The sequence below is a fragment of the Aphis gossypii genome, chromosome X (genome assembly GCF_020184175.1).
Source record: "Aphis gossypii isolate Hap1 chromosome X, ASM2018417v2, whole genome shotgun sequence".
NCBI lineage: Eukaryota > Metazoa > Arthropoda > Insecta > Hemiptera > Aphididae > Aphis > Aphis gossypii.
In genome coordinates, this window is record NC_065533.1 from 3,030,348 (window position 1) to 3,051,580 (window position 21,233).

General features: G+C 31.4%; 1 protein-coding gene and 1 long non-coding RNA gene across 2 annotated transcripts; both read left to right on the forward strand.

Moving 5' to 3' along the window:
* The first annotated feature begins 6,259 nt into the window (after positions 1 to 6,259).
* On the forward strand, positions 6,260 to 7,035 carry LOC126551861 (uncharacterized). Its single transcript, XR_007605754.1, has 3 exons — positions 6,260 to 6,510; positions 6,593 to 6,863; positions 6,923 to 7,035. It is a non-coding gene; the product is annotated as an uncharacterized LOC126551861 (long non-coding RNA).
* A 9,975-nt stretch (positions 7,036 to 17,010) lies between these two features.
* On the forward strand, positions 17,011 to 17,811 carry LOC126552292 (uncharacterized). The gene has a single exon (XM_050206984.1). The coding sequence runs from the start codon at positions 17,011 to 17,013 to the stop codon at positions 17,809 to 17,811; it is 801 nt and encodes a 266-aa protein (XP_050062941.1).
* The last annotated feature ends 3,422 nt before the right edge of the window (positions 17,812 to 21,233 follow it).

A 21,233-nucleotide genomic window follows, 5' to 3' on the forward strand; every position in this document is an offset into this window, starting at 1 on the left:
CCCGATCATGCAAGTAGGTATATACCCGAAACTTTTCGTAAAACACATTCGCTATGAACACATGAACGTACTATATAAGATATAACGCCATGTACAGAGTGATTCGTACGTCGGGCTGCAATATTTTTTCTGTAATTTTTTGTGATATCAAGAGAAAAATATCTTACTAAAAATAATTGTAAATATATTTTTAAAAATGTTTTATTCTACTTATGTTTAACGATAATCCATGTTGTCAACAGTACCTATATTAATTATCATGTTTGATTTTTATAAGGAAAGATATACCTACAGTTTTTTATTTTAGAAAACGTTCTTCTATATAGTGATCAAAGTAAGAGGAAAAAGTTGCGGAAAAATCTCACTTCGATAAAATAAGAAAGCATTTTTTTCATAAACTACCCTGTACATAATAATATATGTGACATTCTGCCTTCGAGCAACTAACTACTTGTTATAAGTGTGTGGTAACAGTTTTTTTTTCGTAAGTGACGTAAGTGCACGTAAAATATTTTATAACTTATGTGTGTGCTGCAGTAGGTATGTATAATATATTACACTCGAGCAAACCTCGCCCGTGACCGCGAGTTCTTGTGCGCGTACGGAACCATGAGATTCGAAAATTTTTCTTTTTTTAAAAAAAAGGTAGGTCCACACATTGTGGTCTAAACGATAGTTGTATTCACCGTTATTCACGTGTTTCGCGACCGACATCTCGCGATGATTATTACTATAATTTTTTTATTCGGTATCTACCTTTATCTAACCGTCCGTCCGTCTACTGGCTTGTGTCCGTTTGGCGTTTATTGTGGTAGGCTAAAGGAGAGGGAAATTCGCATATCGTTACGACTGTGACCACGTCATTTTACGCAACTGCGGCGGTGGCACCCGAAGGTTACGCTGTGCCATTATGTGAGACCCGGCCCAGGTCTGTAGTCTAGTTATAATACTATATTTTTTTAGTTTAACTGTTAATATTCAGACGATTTGATTTGTAGGTATTATTAAAATAATAATATATATTATTATTATAATAATAGGCACATACCCACTACAGTAATGAGCACTAACAAAAACGCATTTCCCGCCCACCACCTAGTTATTGATTAGTGCGATTTTAGAGTATTTTATGGCAAGTATGAAGTTATAGTAGAACAAATAGTGATTATTCATTAGATATTTAAAAAATCTAAGAAGATCTCTCTTTAAAACATTGTGTTAAAATTAAGTCCTTTCAAGTCTTCCCTCAATTTCCTGTAAAAGTGTTTGAAAAAAAAAATACAACATATACAACATGTCGATATACACAAACTACAAGCTTATTATTTACAAAATGGTATACGGCGTACCTCAATTTATTTATTTATTGGCGTCGTGTTGACGTTATTTATGACATCTATATATTATATGTAATTAATGAATCGGCCTCGACAGTGAGTATAAATAATCAAATCAACTCATTCACCGATCTGCTGCCGGGGTGAATGGTCATTTTTTATTTTAAACTACATAAGAACATGCTTATACGTATAGTATGAAAATTATTATAATATAAAATAGGTACATTCATTTTCCGTCCCAATTTGTGATACATTTTTTAATTCACGTTATTAATGTGAAAAATTTTTAATTTTTTAATTTTTTAATTCACGTTCTCTTAATCGTTCGTTTTATCATTGATATTGTAATTAAACAGTTCTATTATTCAATCAGTGGATTCACTTTATGATGGTTTAATTCAGTACTATATTATATTTTAAGAACGTTACATTGCAATCGGGCATGTCAGTTATGAAACTAAGGGTTGTTAGAATAGGGGAAGGAAAAACATATTGTTTATACTTGCAGAGTATCGAGTTAACAATGTAGAGGCAGATGTCAATCACTTTATAATATTAAGACTTATTGTTTTTAATTGTTTCATCTTGCATGATACGTCGAATTATCTATATTTTAAATATAATTGTACAATTATTTTAGAAAATTTTGTTTTTAAAGATATTTTTAATATTTCTTGTACGCCTATTATATTTTTATAATAATAGAACATTTAAACTTATAAGCCTTACCAATTTATTAAAAAAAATTTAATACATTCATGACTAAGTGACAACTATAGTGGTACATTTTGTGTGATTTTTTGAATGGAAGGGCGGTGTATCTAAAATATTTTAATGACTACTACAAATAATTCCTAGATATTTTAGATTAACTGTAAATTTAGACTAAAAATACTCCAAAACGTGTCGTCACAACGATTATTAACGTTATTTAGCTTTTTTCCAATTTTTTTTTCTCGGAATTGTTCCAAATACCTTCTTAAGTGTCACTACGTCACCCGATTTCAAAATTTTGATTTTAAAGGGTTGGAATTCGTAAAAATAAAATAAAATAAGTCGGGTTGTTATACTAACTATGTATAAAAAAAATAAAATAAAATAAGTCAGGTTAGGTTGGTATAAATCAACTATAATATTAAAACCACGGGATGGCACATCATCGTATCGTATCCACCGTAGTAAAAAAAAAAATGATATAACTTTGAAACTCGAAGGTTAGAAATTATTAACGTACGTACACATTTCGAGGGGGTCAGCGATCCACCACAGGTGGATTGTCTACCTAATAATGTACTACTCGCATAATCATAAGAGAGTTTACGGGCGACGCCAAGCTTAATGGCTATAATATAAACTGACTAACTAACTGACTAATAAACGTAGAGCCTGAACAGTGATAGATCGAGGATTGTAATTTACACAGTACATTCGTATCATAAATTGAGTGTGCTATAAGGAAGCATTTTAAAGTGGTACTTGCACAAGGTTTTTGAAATTCAAAATGGTCAATGAAAATGTCTAAGTTTAGAACACTGCTAAACTGATTATTAAATAGGTAACAAATTAAACAAAGTTTGAATCATATTATAGAATCGACATTTTTAACGGGCAACGAAGTGCACGGGGTCAGCTAGCTAATATTTTATTAATATCTGATTTTCGTTGAAAACTACAATCTGTCGCTGATCGTTATAACTTATAACTTTATTAGCGATCGATATAAAATTATTCATTATTTTGAATAGGTATTATGTTTGTTTGTTTTTAAAATGATATTGTTTAAGAGGGAAGAGTAGTCTATTTTATTATTAAGAAGTTTGAATAAGAAAGTTATACAAAGGTTTTTTCTGACTTTTAATGGTTTCAGATTTAAAAAGTTAAGAATATCGTCATATCTTAAGTATAGATTGCTATATAGATTGCTTTTATAATAAATAAAAAGAAGCATATTGTTTTGGATTTTTTCTAGTTGTTCATTATGGCTGATGTTCTAATATTTTACCTATATTATTGGTGCATATGTGGAGGCCGGAGGGCCACATAAGACTCCACTCACGGTCGTGGAGCGAATTCTGGCCGTTCGCCTCAAAACGACTCGGGGAAATCGTAAATTCATTAACACATCAATACAAGTCGCAAATACCAGACCAATGTTCTCACGGACATCAAAATCTTTTGTGCGTCTCGCCAAACATATTCCAGTATTGTAGGACGAACAAGAAGTATTTAGACATTTTAATATAAATGGATCATTAAAGTTAGATCAATTTTGTTTAATTATCCCAATTAATGAAAGAGATTTTTTTTCATTGCTTATACCCAGAGATTAAATAATGACTTGGAATCAAAGATTATCTACTCCAAGATCTTTAACTTATGTAGAACGACAAACATTTTAGTTAAAGAACATGTATTTACTGGAAATAAAATAATGTTTTTTATAAAAAGTAATACGCTGACTGTTGAAGACTGTCAACGACGACGTCGCCGCCGGTTGGTCGTGCGTGCGTATATTCGCATACTTTTGTATATAATATATATATTATATATTATATTATATATATATATATCTCGTATACTACATTTACTCGCGGACTAATCTCGGCCTTTATTATTTGTATTTGGGTCTTTTACGACGTCGCCACAGGTGCTTGGCGTACTTTGTCCGATCACAGAGTTTAGTTTTGCTCTGACCTTGCACGATTGTGGCACGCGCGTCGTTGTACACTGGCTATCTGAGTTCGTCGTCATATTGTGCGACAAAGTAGCGTGCTCCGAGTCCGCCGACATTTGCCTGTTTTCTCCGTCGGTGACTTTTGTGTGTGATCCTGCTTATGTTAAATCCGATGCTGTTCTGCTGGTGATTGTTCGTGGTCCGTTTGGCGCTATTGAAATAAACAGTTTAAAACGCTGCTGTGCGTTGCCGTTATCACGCCCGTTGCTGATCAGTGATAACTATCACGCTGTCGCGCCGTTCTGCCGTTGTAGTTGGTACCACACCGTCACTGTTGACACACGCACGGTCGTATATATTGTTGTTATTATTGTTATATATTATCTTTATTATTATTGTTTGTGATATCATTTGTTTTTGATATCATCGATATCTGATATCAAAATTATTATTTGATATATTGTTAATATTGTATTTCTTATTATTTTTGCATGCATTAAAAGCACTAGGTACGCTTGACATTATTATTTTTCTGTTTTTTTTTTGTTATTGACTCTCGCGAGTTGTCGAGCTAACCGCCGTGTGGTAGGAGTTTGACGGCGCAACACTGACATTTATTAATATTAAGGGATATACCAATATTGAGATACACCAAATTTGAAAGATAGTTAAATCTTATTGAAGTAGTTCAGCATCTCCTGTATTACTTATAAATTTATACATTTTAGCGTCATCAGCTAACAGGAGAATATTTGAATATTTAATGGAGAAAACAATATCGTTGACAAATAAATTAAATAATAACGGGAAGAGAGGGTTTCCTTGTGGAACACAGGATATTACTGAAATTGAGTCTGAAATAAAATTGTTGTATTTTACAAATTTGGTTACCAAATTGGTTAAAAATGAATTTAGCTATGATAAGAAAGGATCAGAATTTTTTACACTTTCGTAATCGCTTTCACACAGTTACACATCATATTATACTTTATTAAAACCACTAAAACTGGAAACCTGAAAAAACTGATATTAAAATCAGATGATAATATCATATTATAAGACACCTAGTGCTGTGTATTACTTTTGGAACAAACCTCACAAATTGCTAGAGAATCTAAAAAACGATCCATTTTTTTTTCGTTACTTTGCTTTTTTTTGATCTTCAGACATAAAACATTAATGTCAAAGAGTAAAAATGTTTTTTTTTTAAATATTAATCTTTTAGTGTATTTGATAATATTATATTCTACATTTTAGACTAAAAAATTGTATTTGTTTAACGATGATGTTCTTTTTTAGATTTTTCTTACAATAGTAAATAAATTATGAATTCCCATAAAATGTACATTATGTCATTATTGATTGTGACATTTACTCAGATACATCAGTTGCAGTAATAGTAACTTAATTATACTACTGATTTTGTAATTTATTACCTTAAATTTAAATGCAAAATATACAGGCTTGAAAATCTAGTAAACAATATAAATAAATTGTAATTTGTTATAAACAAAATATAAGATTAGTTTAACAACAAAACCAAATGTGATTTTAGTTATAATCTTTAACATAAGACGATAAAATCGTTAATCTTAATCAGTGTACTTATTATTCGACATGGTCTATAAAACAGATGGATGACGACGGAGATATTAGAGGCAGAATTAACAGTATTAAAATGAACGAGCTCACATGTATTGATAAGACACTTGAATGTGAGGGACCATACCATTTCAACATGAGCGAAAAAACGTTCTCTCAAATTATTAATCTAAAAGCACCCTGTAAGACACACAAGAGAGAAAAGTCGTATCCATGTGATACATGCGGAAAGTCATTTACACAAAACTACAATTTGATTATACATCGGCAGTTACACACGGGTGAGAAACCGTATCCGTGTGACCTATGTGGTAGATTGTTTGCTTATTTCTGTACTCTGATTATACACCAGAGGATACACACGAGGGAGAATCCATACTTTTGTGACGTGTGTGAAAAACGGTTTTCTCAAAAGGGTAATATGAAATCTCATCAGAAGATACACACCGGAGAAAAACCGTATTCGTGTGACCTATGTGGTAGATTGTTTGCTTATAGGTGTAATCTGACTGTACACCGGAGGATACACACGAAGGAGAAGCCATTCTCCTGTGACGTGTGTAAAAGACGGTTTTCTCAAAACAGCAATCTGAAAACTCATCAGAAGATACACATGAGAGAGAAACCGTATCTATGTGATGAATAATCGTTTGCTTATGTCAATGATCTGACTGTACGTTGGAGGAAGCACAAGGGAAAGAAATCAAACCAGTGTATCGTTAGAAATAAATCGTTTACACTTAACAATAGTCTTGCAGATATATGAAATAAAGCTATATGAGTAGTATGGCTTACAATTGTTTGATGTTTACAATAAATCGTTTTCTGGAAATATTTTTATGTCCAAACGTTGAATATGCATCTCCGTGAACATAAACTTGTTTTGTTTGTCCAGTAATATATTATTATATATATTTATTCGATTGATTTTTAAACAAACTTAAAAATTACAAATTATAATTCAATATTTTAATAGTGATCAGCGGTTTGATGATAAAAACATTGAAATTAATATCTAAGACTGTGCATGTTCATTTCAGAATAATATCGATGGTTTTAAATTGTATTATAATATATTTTTTAAATTCACATAAAGACAAGCATTTTGGCACCAAACTCAACGCAATTCGATCACAAATAGATATTGATTAATGATTGTTATAATATCATTAATATATCCTACTTTTTGACGAACAGTGTTTGGTGTTTCAGAATAAAAAAGAAATTATAACACATGATTCTTCCAAGTAATTAATTTTTAATTATCTAATATTCTAATGTATTTTTTATCAACATTCCTTCATAGGCTGGATTTAATTCGACAACCAACCAACACAACATTAGTAATAAATTCAAAAATTATTTTCATCGAAATTAAATAATTCTATCACTATATACACTATGTACTGGTGTATTAACGAGGGGAAGGTTCGGGTTTAACCCCCCTCCCAGAACATAAAAAAATGTTCCTTAATGATAAATAAATATTTTATTACGGGTTTTCTAATAATTTAATAATGTACCTAGATAGACTGTCTATCTGCCTATATAACTACCTGTCTAAAACAGTTGGGTTATTTTGGTGTGGAGTACCTTAACCTAACCTTATCTTAATTAAAATTTGTGTTACCAAAATAGGATTTTTAAAATTTTAACTTCCCCCCCTTCCCCCAAGAAATTATTGAAAATTCTCCACTGACACTATGAATATATTTTATGATATTGCTGTTAAAGTAATTTAGTTTACTAATATTATTACGATAGGTTCATTTAATTTTTTCCGAAAACCTTGCATTTATTGTATAATTAAAATTTGATTATAATAATATAGACTATAGTATACCTATTACCTATATATTTAATATTTATACAATTATGCATGCCGTATTGCCGTATAGGTACCTATTAGTTTTATTATTATTAATTCAACACACTTTACAGTAAGGCACTGTGAATAAGTTCAAGATATAAATAGATAAAATCTTAAATATTAAATAAATAAATATTTATATTTTTAATATGTCATTGCGTATTGGTATATTAAAATTCATAATATATTTAAAATATTTAAGTTTTATTGAATAACATTTTTGAATTATAAGTTATAGTTGTAACAAAATAACTCACATAATAATTATTATTCTTAGTTAAAATATGTTATTTCGTCTAAATTTGAATTTTAAATATCTCTAAAAGAAGTGCAACTTTATATTTTATACATTTTTTATAGTTTTAGTGAAGTATAAGTAAGAAATACTTATGTTCTTATAATTGTATTAGATTTTAAGTCTTAGCTGTAAAAAACTGATCATTTTATAAATAGTTAACTACAATTAATTTGCATTTTTATTGCATTAATGTTTAAATTTTTTAACTTCAAGATAATTTTTTATCATTAATAATTGAAAAATTGTCAGTCCTATAAATAATTCAAAATATTTTTTAAATTATCTCATTCATAGAAATTCCTGATAAATACAGTTTGACGTTCAGATTTATAATATTTACGGTTATACAAAAAATCAAAAACGATTTTTTTGAAAAATTCCCGTTTTTATTAATTTTTTGTTTTTTTCCTCGATTACTTTTAAAAATACTGAGAATTTTCCATTTTAACTTTCTAATGTAACAAATAGATCCAGTTTTCTACTATAAACCATTCTCAAAGCTGAAGATCAAAGTCTTTTTTTAACTTCTTATCGTATATATGAATACAATAATATAAACATATTATAAAATCAATGCATTCACTACTCACCTCTGAATCTTAAATTAAGAAATATCCTATTTTTACTACCACGGAATATGAAAAATGCATAATGAATAATGAACAATGTAAAATTTAAAATACCTCTTTTAAGACCTTTGATACAAAGAAACTAATTTTTTGACTGAAAATCATAAGCATGGATTTAAAAAAAAACCTATACAAATATTTGAAATATTACATCTCTGCAACCTGAGACTCGTAATATTATAAATAGTGTACAAGGTTATTCGAATAATAATATTGTGAAGAATTTAAATTGTTATAATAATATAGTCGGAGTTGTGTATATTATGCGTACACTAGGTTTGCGGTAACAGATATTATAATTTATAATATATTTCAATGTTACTTGAACTTATTACATCCATCCGGCCATTTATTTTATTACACATCTTATTGGTGTGGCGAGTTCGCTATAGGTGTATCATATTATATCGAATAACATTGCATTTCTTAGAGCATGTCGTTTACACCACACAGTGTACCTATTACTCCGTCGATCGTCTCAGAAGATTTGACCTTTGTGAGCTGTATTGTTACCGAAATATAATATACTCAATGAGGCTTTAGAGTAAGTGAATACAATACACAGAGCACACGTGTTGTTGTAGTACCTAGCTATACCTTTGTAATGATTTAATAAGTACAATACAAAGGATTAGGTATTTTTTAATAAATAAAATCGCAAATCAGAGCTAAATATTTATGTTCTTGGCAAGCCGCGATACCTTGTTTGCAGAGCTTTGAAATGCATACTTAATTATGATATTTTATTATTAACGAGCTGAATCGAAATTATATACAGTAACTCCGGACTTTTAGCCCAGAAAATAGTTGTTATAAACCTACAATTTTTGTTTTATTTTTACGATTCACGTTCTATATCATTTATACTGTATACATTATGAACACGATTAAAAAAGTCATAAGATACATTACATATATTATTATACATATTTTATATTGAAATATTTTATAATTATTGGTTGTAAAAATTTACAAATGTTCGTTAGCACAACGAAATAATCACGTTGGGCGTATTTTATCACAACAGTATGCGAATAGTATTTGTCATACATCTAACGAATTTACCGTAATTAGTATTTCTGATGAAACTAAAACAGTTTGATGTAATTAGATCAAACATAAACTAGTAGGTAGGTACATACGTATGTGAGTATACAACAATGGTCGATAATTTCATCAAATTTTTATAGGGTACACAACAATTGTAGCAATCTTCTACAGTTGCACCATTGTAATTTGCAATTTTAAATTTTAAATTTTAAATTATTAATTTTTTTCTTCAATTACTACTTTAGGGTAGTTAACAATGTACTGTAAAATAAAATACAATATAGCTTAGTATAATATTATTGAGTTATTTATTCAATTATAAGGGTATAATTTTTCTGTTAACTGATTTATAGTCTTCTGGACCATAATGTTTAACTAACGTGGATTTCGTTATTACATTGAGAAGTAACTAATAAAATATTTATTTTTTCAAATTTTCAAATTTATTAAAACGAAACAAAATCTTTATAAAAATCAAAAAAATTATTCATCTAAAAAACGTAGATTACAATTTCAATTTTGGTCCTACGGTTTTCACGATGTTGCGGTTATGACATTTTTATTGTGTTTATAAAATATACCGAAAATTATTAAATATTTATTATTGATTTATTTGTATTACTATTTTTGTTCTATGATTAGTATACCTACTATAATATATACATAATAAATATTATATATATAGTAGGCGATTGTGTATATATTATGTAAATAATGCGAAGCCTACTACAGCTTAGTGAGATACAGTGAAATACAATGATTTAAATTCAAATACCTGAAAACACTAAACAGCAAATGTAAATTACTGCAAAAGCAGAAGCAGGAATATGAAGTTGTTATTTCTTAAGTCTATGATAAATATTTTGAAAAATATTCTTGCTAAATGTTACAAAAGCTGTTTGGTTTCATGTTGTCCAAGTAATTGGACTTACCTATACACTCATACATTTTGGTGTTATAACTTATAATCACCAATATTACAGTGTCAACGGGCTGATAGTTAAAGTTAGTGGCTAAGTAGTTCAAAATAACTCTCTAAAAGTATTAATCCAAAAACATTTATAGTGACATTAATCAGAATTCATAACAAATATGTTAGATATTATAACTATATTATATATTTTTTTTTTTATGGTGATTATTGAAACATTTAATTTTAGGCTTTATCTATAATATATCAATTGGTGTTAAAAATTAAAATAGTCATATGAGTTGTGAAACAGGAACTACCTCAATTACCTTGTCTTAAATTAAAGCGTTATAAATCATATAAAAAGATGTATATAAATACGTAGACAAGTCTTTCTAGTAATATAATTTATTACCTAACTAACTCCTAAGAATAAATAATAACACGAATAAAATATACTCAGTTATAATGTTTTTATTTTTCGATCGGCGATACACTCGCCGATAATGTTTGACATTCGTAAACCTAACTTCTGTGCAACGAGGTAGCTTAAAATAAATCATTCAAATGGTTCCACCGCATATATACATATTTTTAAAATTTAAATGTCAATACTTTAATATAATATAAGAACTTTCGGCCATCATAATACCATTGATTTTAGAATATACAGTTTTAGAACAATATTACATAATAATTACTGCATTCTAAAATCAATGATATAATATTTTTAAATTATGTTCTCTATAAATATGACAGTAAAAATACGTACCTATCTATTTTGTCAGTTCGTTGTTGTAATATAAGGTACTCGTATTATTTTTTATTAATTGGATAAAATGACAAAGATTTAATGTTTTTGTTGTTTTTTTACTTATACAATACGTATTTAAGGTGGTAGACGCAATCTTAATATAGAATGAAATTTACGATTCCTACATATACTAGGTACTCGCAATTAACACATTAATAAACAAAATTAAAAACAACTAAGTATATAAATTTATTGCAATATTATCACAGAGATCAACATGTTTTGACTACCTATATTATATACTATCTTTATAAAAAATTAAAAGTATACAGTAACTTTATTTTTAATTTTTATAAAAATAATTAAATAGAACATAATTTTATCAAGTTGAGTGGTACGTGTTATACAAATATTCACTATCACTCTACTAGATTATAAATGATATTTTAAGATAGGCACCATAAAAGTGGATAAATTGAAGTAGTTAATAGCGCAAAATAGTATTTAAAATTCAATAACTAATTATTAGGTTCTCGTTTGACTCAAACATTCAATAATTTCGATAATAATATTATTTTTAAAGTTTATTTATTTATTTTTTATAAGTATCCATTGAACATTTTATTTTAATAGTTAAAGTTAAATGTAAATTGATTCATCATGTGAAATAAATAATAACAAATAATTATTTATTTTAAAATGTTTATTTTAATTAACTTCCCTTGATATTTAAATGTGTAAATGTTGATAGTTTATAGAAAATCTAGTAGTTAACACATTACAGAACAGTATTTTATATTTATATGGGCGTTAATAATAATAGGCAATAAAAATAGGTAAATTATACCATCTGGAATAAAAAAAAAACAATAAAATAATAATAATAAATGATAACAATCAGATAGACAATAATTTTTTTTTTATACTTTATTAAACTAAATGTAATGGAATTTTTATATTTCAGTGAATATAATTTCCGAATCTATTAGGTACTGCAATGTGTTGAAAGATTAGTCAAATTCATTCCAGCAGCAAAACAATGATGATTGAAACTAAATTACTTTAACAGCTATGTCATAAAATATACTTATAGTGTATATAAGCAGTGATAAGATTTTTTATTTCAATGAAAATAATTTTCAAATTGATTATCAACGCTCTGTGATCAGGCGTCGAATGTAATCCACCTAAAGAAGGAATGTTGATCAAAAGACAAAAATACATTAGTTAATTATAAATTAACGTGTTTGTACCTTAATGGTTCTTGCGAGTATGGCAGTTGACCACTTCGACTCGCATCTCAAGTTTCGGTAAAAGTATAAATTATAGAAATATTTATATTTATATTTATAGAAATAAAAAGAAATATTATTGTAGCGTGTTGAGCTAATGTATATAATTAATAATTATAAAATAATAACACACACAATATTGTATATTATATAAATGTATATGACCATTATGACCGTATTAAAAAGATTAATATAAAACAAAAACGGGTGCTCAGATATTATAATAATTTTACACTTTTACAAAGAAATATGTATTATAATAATAACATTAACAAAATAATACTTAAATTGGTAATAACGTAAGCGTTACACCAAAGTGATAATACAAGAAAAAAAAACAAAATGATGAAATCACCCGGTACTAAAACTATGACCCAGTGGTATATGATCAATGCTACTAAGGGATCATTGAATTCTTACGCTATCAACAAAAATGATTGCTGGTGCAAACAGTCCTAGGGTGTCAAATATTCTTGCGATCATTGATATGACGCCTCTATTTGTATAAAAAAATTTAGTTAACCAGACAACAGCTCGAGCTACCCTTACTCAAATGCTGAATGTAATCTTCATTCGCACGGAAATACAATAAATGAAGGTAGATGTGTCTAAATATGAGTAAGAAAATGTGGAGTTGTTTGAAGTCGATGAAACAATTCAGAGTAATGATTTAGTTGATAAAGATATAGATAAACATTTATAATAACGATATATGTGATTTTGCTATTTAAAGTATTGAACATAATAACAAAACAAAATAATTGGCCTAAGATAATATTGTTAGAAAAGATTTGACAAATCTTTTTGTGTCCTCTCATCTGAACCACTTTATCGACAGAAGTCCAAAAATCCACCACCGCTGACGCACCGTCTCCTGTACAATCACCAATGCCTTTTCCGAGACAAGGAAGCGTTCCGTACCCGACACCGAGCAACCAATTCACGTCTGACTACTCCGGAGAGTTGGCCAAACTTCGTTCGGACCTAAAGCCAACCTACCATCGTCTGCTTTCGGTAAGTCAACATCACAAAAAAGCCGTCACCTTCTTATTTTGGTATCAATAGTGAATTGTATGAAAAATTTGGTTCAGAAAGAAACCCCATAAAGAGATTTCGTTTTAGTTCTATGCAAAACCTATCTAATGAGCATTTTGATGTTTATTTACCATATGAAGATGAATTGACTATATCTGTATCTGATGATTTTGATAACATACCCAGATCTCAGAAGCATAAAAAAACGACGGAAGAGATTTACAAAACTGTATACGGGCGAAGCCGGGTTATTCAGTTATTACTTATAAAATAATAATGGTTACGTAGACGTCAAAGCAAACGCGAGGAGGATCTGAGACAAATAAGAACATTACTAATTACTATACTACTGTCGATTTTCAATTGTTTCGTTTAACATCGTTAAGTGTTTATTTTTTATTTTATTTTATTTGCGGCCAGTACAAACACATACATTGTGGAATTGTTGAAAAAAATAGCGTTTTGCTTAATAATTATGCCAATACTTAAGCATATAACTAAAGCTGTAGTACTCTGATAAACTTTAAATTTTCACAAAATCATCTAAACATTAAACTGAGCCATTCGTGAAAATTTCAAGTCAATTGGTTCATTAGTTTAGGCTAGAGAACCATGTATAGGGTCTTTAAGCTTGGTTATTGATCCGACCACAAACATATACAATATTATATTGTATGTATCTGTGGATCCGACCGGAGGCAACACGGAGGTGATAAAGTTAGCTGACGATCTGGATAACACCACAAAATATACGACAAAATAAATACGATGAGTATTTTGCACGTCCCGTGGTATACGTATATTAATACGTATAAGTATTAATATTTAGAAAAAAAAGTCCCATGAAAAAACTAGAAATAACACATTTAAAATAAATAAAATGTAATGCAATTATACATAATATATTTAATTTAAAACAAAAAATATGATTTTGTTAAATGAATGTGTTGGGTAATTACAATGTTGTAATTCAATTGTTTTTGTTTTGTTTTGTTTCATGTTAAATAAATTAACATAATTTATAGATTTTTTTTTTATAGAAATCTACTTTGTCTGAAAATCAAGAAATTAATTGTGCTGAATGTGGAAAAAAAGATTAAATTTTCATTAAAGCCAAATTATCAAAAAAGCGCATCCTCTATTAGATGAACAACAAATTATCCCAACAAAAATGTTAAAAAAACAATGAATATATATACATACATACTTATGACTTTTATGTGATAAATCATATTGCCATAAGATAAATCTCAATAAGCAAAAAAAAAGTGCAACGTCTGAAAAAAAGAAACGTTTGTGCCCTTAGTGAATTGTACAAAGTGTTCTTTTGCTGTATAATGTACAATAATAACGTGATCGCTATTCATTAATAAGTAGATAATATAGAAATGTGAAGTAATACATGATTTAATTTTAAAAGTTTGATTAATTTTAAAGTATGGAATCACGATATTGAGCAAATGACAAATACATATTAAGTAAAATTTGAATGGCGTTTATATTTATGTTTACTATAAGTGCCATAGAAATGGTTATTTTAATTAAAAAAAAAGACCTGTAAAAGACATAACAACTCAAGACTCTAATAAGATAAATGGATATTGTCCTGCTAGTATGAATGTTATTATGTCAGAATGAATAAAATAATACACAGTAACGGTTATGGATACATATGTTAGTCAAAGGTCATCAAAATGGTTTAGGAACCTTACCATTTGATAAAGTGACTATGGATAATATAACAAATACCATTTCTGAGCACATTCCATTTGGGCAGTGGGCACATTCTTGAAGAAATTCGTGACAATATTTTCAACAATGTGTTAAAAAAACACGTATCTTAAAAAAAATCATCATACAATTTAAACAATGAAGCTGTCTTATATAAAAAATTATGCATTGAGTATTTAAAATTGGGTTCTAACTGTGAAAAGTGATGAATTTTTCTCAGTATAATATTAACCACAAGAAAAACTAGAAATGCTATTTCCAAATCTAAAAAAAAAAAAAGTGTTATGTTAATAATAATGAATAATTATCAATTTTATTTTAGATTTAAAAATAGTATATCTATTTATTTTGTAGAATGCGAACAGTATAAATAGGACCAGAGTACCTTTGCAATATAAACAGTTTCAATTAGTGTAAATATTTTAAATACTCCATAGTAGGTATACAGAAAATAATAAAATATATTATGGTAATAAGTTTTAAGTATCTAGTCTCCACAATCAATATATTTTTTTTAAATTCTGTAAAACTGAAATTGTAGTTTTTCTTATAATTATACAATTTTTTCAAAATTTAATATGTGGATTCCTAGTAAGTAGTGAGTATATATATATTTTTAATACATTTTAATTGCAGTTAGAAAGTGTACTTATGGTATGTCATAAAATGTTCATTGATTTTAGAATCGTTGTCAACTTTTATAGATAAATTAAGACTGATTATAATTATTATAATCATATGGTAAACTGAATTGTTTTGAATTCTACAAAAAAATAAAAAAATTGACTACTTATTCATCATACTAAAATATAATTATAATTATGTTTTTATCATTATTTTGACTAAATGATTTAATTTGGATGACTTGTACGTGGGATTAACTCATATTTGCTGTCACAACAATATTTCAACAACAATAACTTTTCAGAATCTATAAAGTGTGTGGGCTTCCTAAACTTAGCCCACTCAACGTAAAATTTAACTTGTTAATAGTGAGGTGACTTGCTAATTTTAAAAACCAACTTGCTATGATTTGCAAATTATACGCTATTCTTGGCATATCTTAAGAGTCTATTGGATAAAGAGGGTGTGCCAAGTTCATGATGGACATACTCGTATTAAACACAATCTTAAAAATTCAGCCATGCAAAAATTAAAAATATTAAAGAATCGACTCAATTATTCTTATAGACACAAAACTACACTTAGTGATTAGTGATAATATTAGATATATTTTTTTAGATAATTTGAATTCATCATAAAATAATTTTGAAATAATTAGAAACATTTTATTATTTTTATCATAAATATTTTAAAACTTTTTACTTATCCAAATAATTATAGTATATATTTTGAACTTTACATAGATTTATCTGAATTTTGAACGAGTTGTTATCATAAGTCTCATAAATTCTTAATGTATTTTTTAATGTTGTTCTGTAAATAATTTAAATTACCTGTGGCGACGTGAACAATACACAACGAGCCGCCCAAATTATTTACGATGTCGACAGCGTACAATAGGAAAAACCCATGTTCTAGAATATTCCGCGATGGTCTCGCTAGAGTATATTCGGGGATGTTCTAGAACAAAGCGGAGCCTATAAATACCAGCTGATCAGATGCTCAATTTTCATTCCGTCAGTGACTACGTATCGCGACTTACCGTGTTGTTCAGTTCGCAGTAATATTGTACGCGTAATTGGTATTTGTTTGTTATATTTCATTCTTGTACATACATATCACAGTAATATAGTGCTTAATATTTTATAAATTGTGAGTGATTATTTATTACCATAAACCACAAATTGGTGACCTCGACGTGATGGAAAACAATGAATCGTCAGTAGCAAGAGTCGCGGTGAAAATTCCCGAGTTCATTTCGTCGGATCCCGAACTTTGGTTCGCCATGGTCGAGGGAAGTTTTGCCAGCGCAGGTATCAAGATCGACAGTACGAAATTTGGGTATGTTGTCGGCGCATTACCACCCAAATATGCGGTTGAAGTGAAAGATATCATAATGGCACCACCATCGGAAAACAGGTACGTAAAAATTAAACAAGAATTGGTCAAACGTCTCAGCGCATCCCAAGAAGAAAAAACTCGCCAACTATTGGAACGGGTCGAAATGGGTGATAGAAAACCATCGCAATTTTTACGCCATCTTCAAAGCCTAGCTGACACCTCCATTCCGGAAACACTGTTAAAAACGCTGTGGATGGGCCGACTACCGAAAAGTATTCAGGTAGCGCTTGCGATCGTCAAGGACTGCAAACTCGAGGACCTTGCAACACACGCAGATAATATTGCAGACGCGTCTGGTCCTATGCTACCTCAGATCGCGGAATCAACTGTGAGTAATACTCTGGAAGCTACGTTAAATCTTAAGCTTTCACAGCTAGCGCTAGGGATTAATCAGGAAATCACGGCGCTGAGAAAAGAAATCGCTGAGATCAACACCCGTCCTGCACGTGGGCGAAGCCCCGATCCTAGTGCCCATCGTTCAAGATCTCGATCACGAAGTCGTAATTCACACGGTGTCAATGGAATCTGTTGGTATCACTGGCGTTTTGGATCCAACTCCCAGAAATGTGTAAAGCCATGTACATATAAGTCGGAAAACTAGAAAGGCAATCACTGATGGCGGCCAGTGAGCCAATGCCATTTCCACGCCGCCTATTTCTAACCGATCGTGTCTCACGAATACAATTTCTTATTGACACTGGAGCCGATTTATGTGTATACCCACGCAGTGTGGTTCAAGGTCAACGAGATAAATCGGACTACTCCCTATCAGCAGCCAACGGGACGACCATTGCTACGTACGGAACTATTACACTTGCTCTTGATTTCGGACTTCGTCGAGTTTTCACTTGGAGATTTGTGGTCGCGGATGTATCCAAGCCTATCATTGGTGTGGATTTTTTAAACCATTATAATCTTCTGGTAGATATACGTAATCAACGTCTCTTGGACGGTCTCACGCAACTCACTGTACAGGGTCAAGCTGCGAAATGCGACATACAATCCATCAAAACAGTTGTCGGAACGACAAGGTACCATGACTTATTACAGGAGTATCCTGAGATAACCCGACCTGTTGGAGTAATCAAGGACATCAAACACAACACCAAACATTACATCCAGACGACACCAGGATCTCCCGTCGCGTGTAAACCAAGGCGTCTAGCCCCTGACAAACTCAAGGGAGCCAAAAAGGAGTTTGAGACTATGCTAAATTTGGGTATAGCTCGACCTTCTAAAAGCCCTTGGTCTTCACCACTCCACCTGGTTTCAAAGAACACTACGGACGAATGGCGACTCTGTGGAGATTATCGTGCACTTAATACTCGAACTATCCCAGACCGCTACCCAGTTCGTCACATCCAGGATTTCACACACTTCCTTCACGGAAAAAACATTTTCTCAACAATCGATCTGGTAAGAGCCTATAATCAAATTCCTGTAGCAGAGGAAGATATCAATAAAACGGCCATAATAACACCATTTGGACTTTTCGAGTTTCCTTTTATGTCTTTCGGACTCAGAAACGCAGCTCAGACGTTCCAACGTTTTATTGACGAAGTACTCCGTGGACTTGAGTTTTGTTTCAGTTATATCGATGATATACTGGTAGCTTCTACTTCTGAAGAAGAACATATCAAGCACTTACAGATCATTTTCAATCGGTTACGTGAATACTCTCTAGTAATCAACCCTTCCAAGTGCGTTTTCGGACAAAAAGAAGTCAAATTCCTAGGTTACCTTATTTCCACAGATGGCACACGTCCTTTACCTGACAGAATCGACGACATCTTGAAATACAAGAAACCGACATCAGCAAAAGGGTTACGACAGTTCCTGGGTATGATAAACTTCTATCGACGTTTTATACCCGGAGCTTCAGAAGCACAAGCACCATTGAACGTCTTACTGGTTCCCAATCTCAAAGGCAAAACTCCTATCAACTGGACACCTGAAGCTACTGCTGCTTTCGAAAATTGTAAAGAGAAACTTGCCTCAGCCACGTTACTTGCTCATCCTCGCGACAATGCACCATTGGCCATTGTAAGTGATGCTTCTGACACCGCAGTGGGCGCGACTCTCCAACAATTCGTCAACACGGGATGGCAGCCTCTCGCATTCTTTTCAAAAAAACTTTCAGTAACTGAATCTAAATACGGAGCCTACGATCGTGAACTCCTTGCTATCTATCTTGCTGTCAAACATTTTCGACACATGGTAGAAACTCGCAATTTTACCATTTTCACTGACCACAAACCCATCACTTTCGCCTTTCAGCAGAAACTTGAAAAGTGCTCACCACGCCAATTTCGTCACCTAGATTATATCTCACAGTTTACTACAGACATAAGATATGTGCCAGGTAAACAGAACATCGTGGCCGACGCTCTCTCTCGAGTGGAAGTTCTTTCGGATACACTGGATTATACTGCCCTGGCTAAATCTCAACAAGAAGACGACGAATTAAAAACGTATTTACGGAGTGACACTGGACTACAGCTTAAGCAAATTCAAATGCCCGGCATGGATGTTCCTGTGTTTTGCGACACCATGACACCAACCGCCCGACCTTTCATTACAAAATCTTTTCGACGTGCTGCTTTTAATACTGTCCATCGTCTTTCACATCCAGGCATAAAAGCCACTACCAAGTTGGTAACACAACGGTTTGTATGGCCTTCTATCAACAAGGACTGTAAACAATGGGCCCGAGCATGCATCGAGTGTCAACGAGCTAAAATAACACGTCATGTTTCAGCACCACTTGGTTCATTTCCTCAACCATCACAAAGATTCGAACATGTACATTTAGACCTCATCATTATGCCATATTCAGAAGGATTCCGCTACTGCCTTACGTGTATCGATAGATTTACTCGATGGCCGGAAGTGATACCTTTGGAGAACCAAGAAGCAGAGACTGTCGCCCGAGCATTTTATACACATTGGATTTCAAGATTTGGTACACCTCTTATTATAACGACTGATCAAGGGAGACAATTCGAATCAAACCTTTTCAAGTATCTAGGATATTTGACTGGTACAAATCACCTTAGGACTACGGCCTACCACCCTTCAGCAAACGGTATGGTAGAACGAAGCCATCGACAGCTTAAGGCCGCTATCAAATGTCACCAGAACAAACGGTGGACTGAAATACTCCCAACAGTCTTATTAGGCATACGAGCAGCTTGGCGCGAGGATCTGAAGTCCACATCCGCAGAACTTGTATTCGGAGAACCACTTCGTCTACCTGGTGAATTTCTCTCAACAAGATCAGATGACGCTAAGTTTGAGAACGCAGCGGAGTTCATCAAGGATCTTCGACACCAGATTCGCCAGATACAACCGGTAAATGGAACCTGCCACGGAGAAAAGAAAAATTTCATATTTAAGGACCTCGCCACCTCCAAACAAGTGTTTATTCGTCATGATGGACCGAAAAACTGTCTACAAATGCCGTACGACGGCCCATACCCAGTTGTAAGTCGCAATCGGAAAACCTTCTGCATTGACGTGAAAGGGAAAAAGATAACAGTGACTATTGATAGACTGAAACCAGCCTACATAATTGCTGATGACATACACGAGGAGGTTAGCTCCAGAAACATGAAACATGCCACACCCGAATCTATCGCAAATAAGGAACCAAAAACAGAAGAACCGACACCAGAAACAAAAGACAGGAAAACGCGTTCCGGTAGAAGAGTCCATTTCCCCGAACGTCTTCAAATAAGTTCCTGCTGACTCCATCACTGGTAGGGGGGTGATGTGGCGACGTGAACAATACACAACGAGCCGCCCAAATTATTTACGATGTCGACAGCGTACAATAGGAAAAACCCATGTTCTAGAATATTCCGCGATGGTCTCGCTAGAGTATATTCGGGGATGTTCTAGAACAAAGCGGAGCCTATAAATACCAGCTGATCAGATGCTCAATTTTCATTCCGTCAGTGACTACGTATCGCGACTTACCGTGTTGTTCAGTTCGCAGTAATATTGTACGCGTAATTGGTATTT

Coding starts and splice junctions, on each gene's coding strand:
- LOC126552292 (XM_050206984.1), top strand. CDS start 17,011: ATGGAAAACAATGAATCGTCAGTAGCAAGAGTCGCGGTGAAAATTCCC.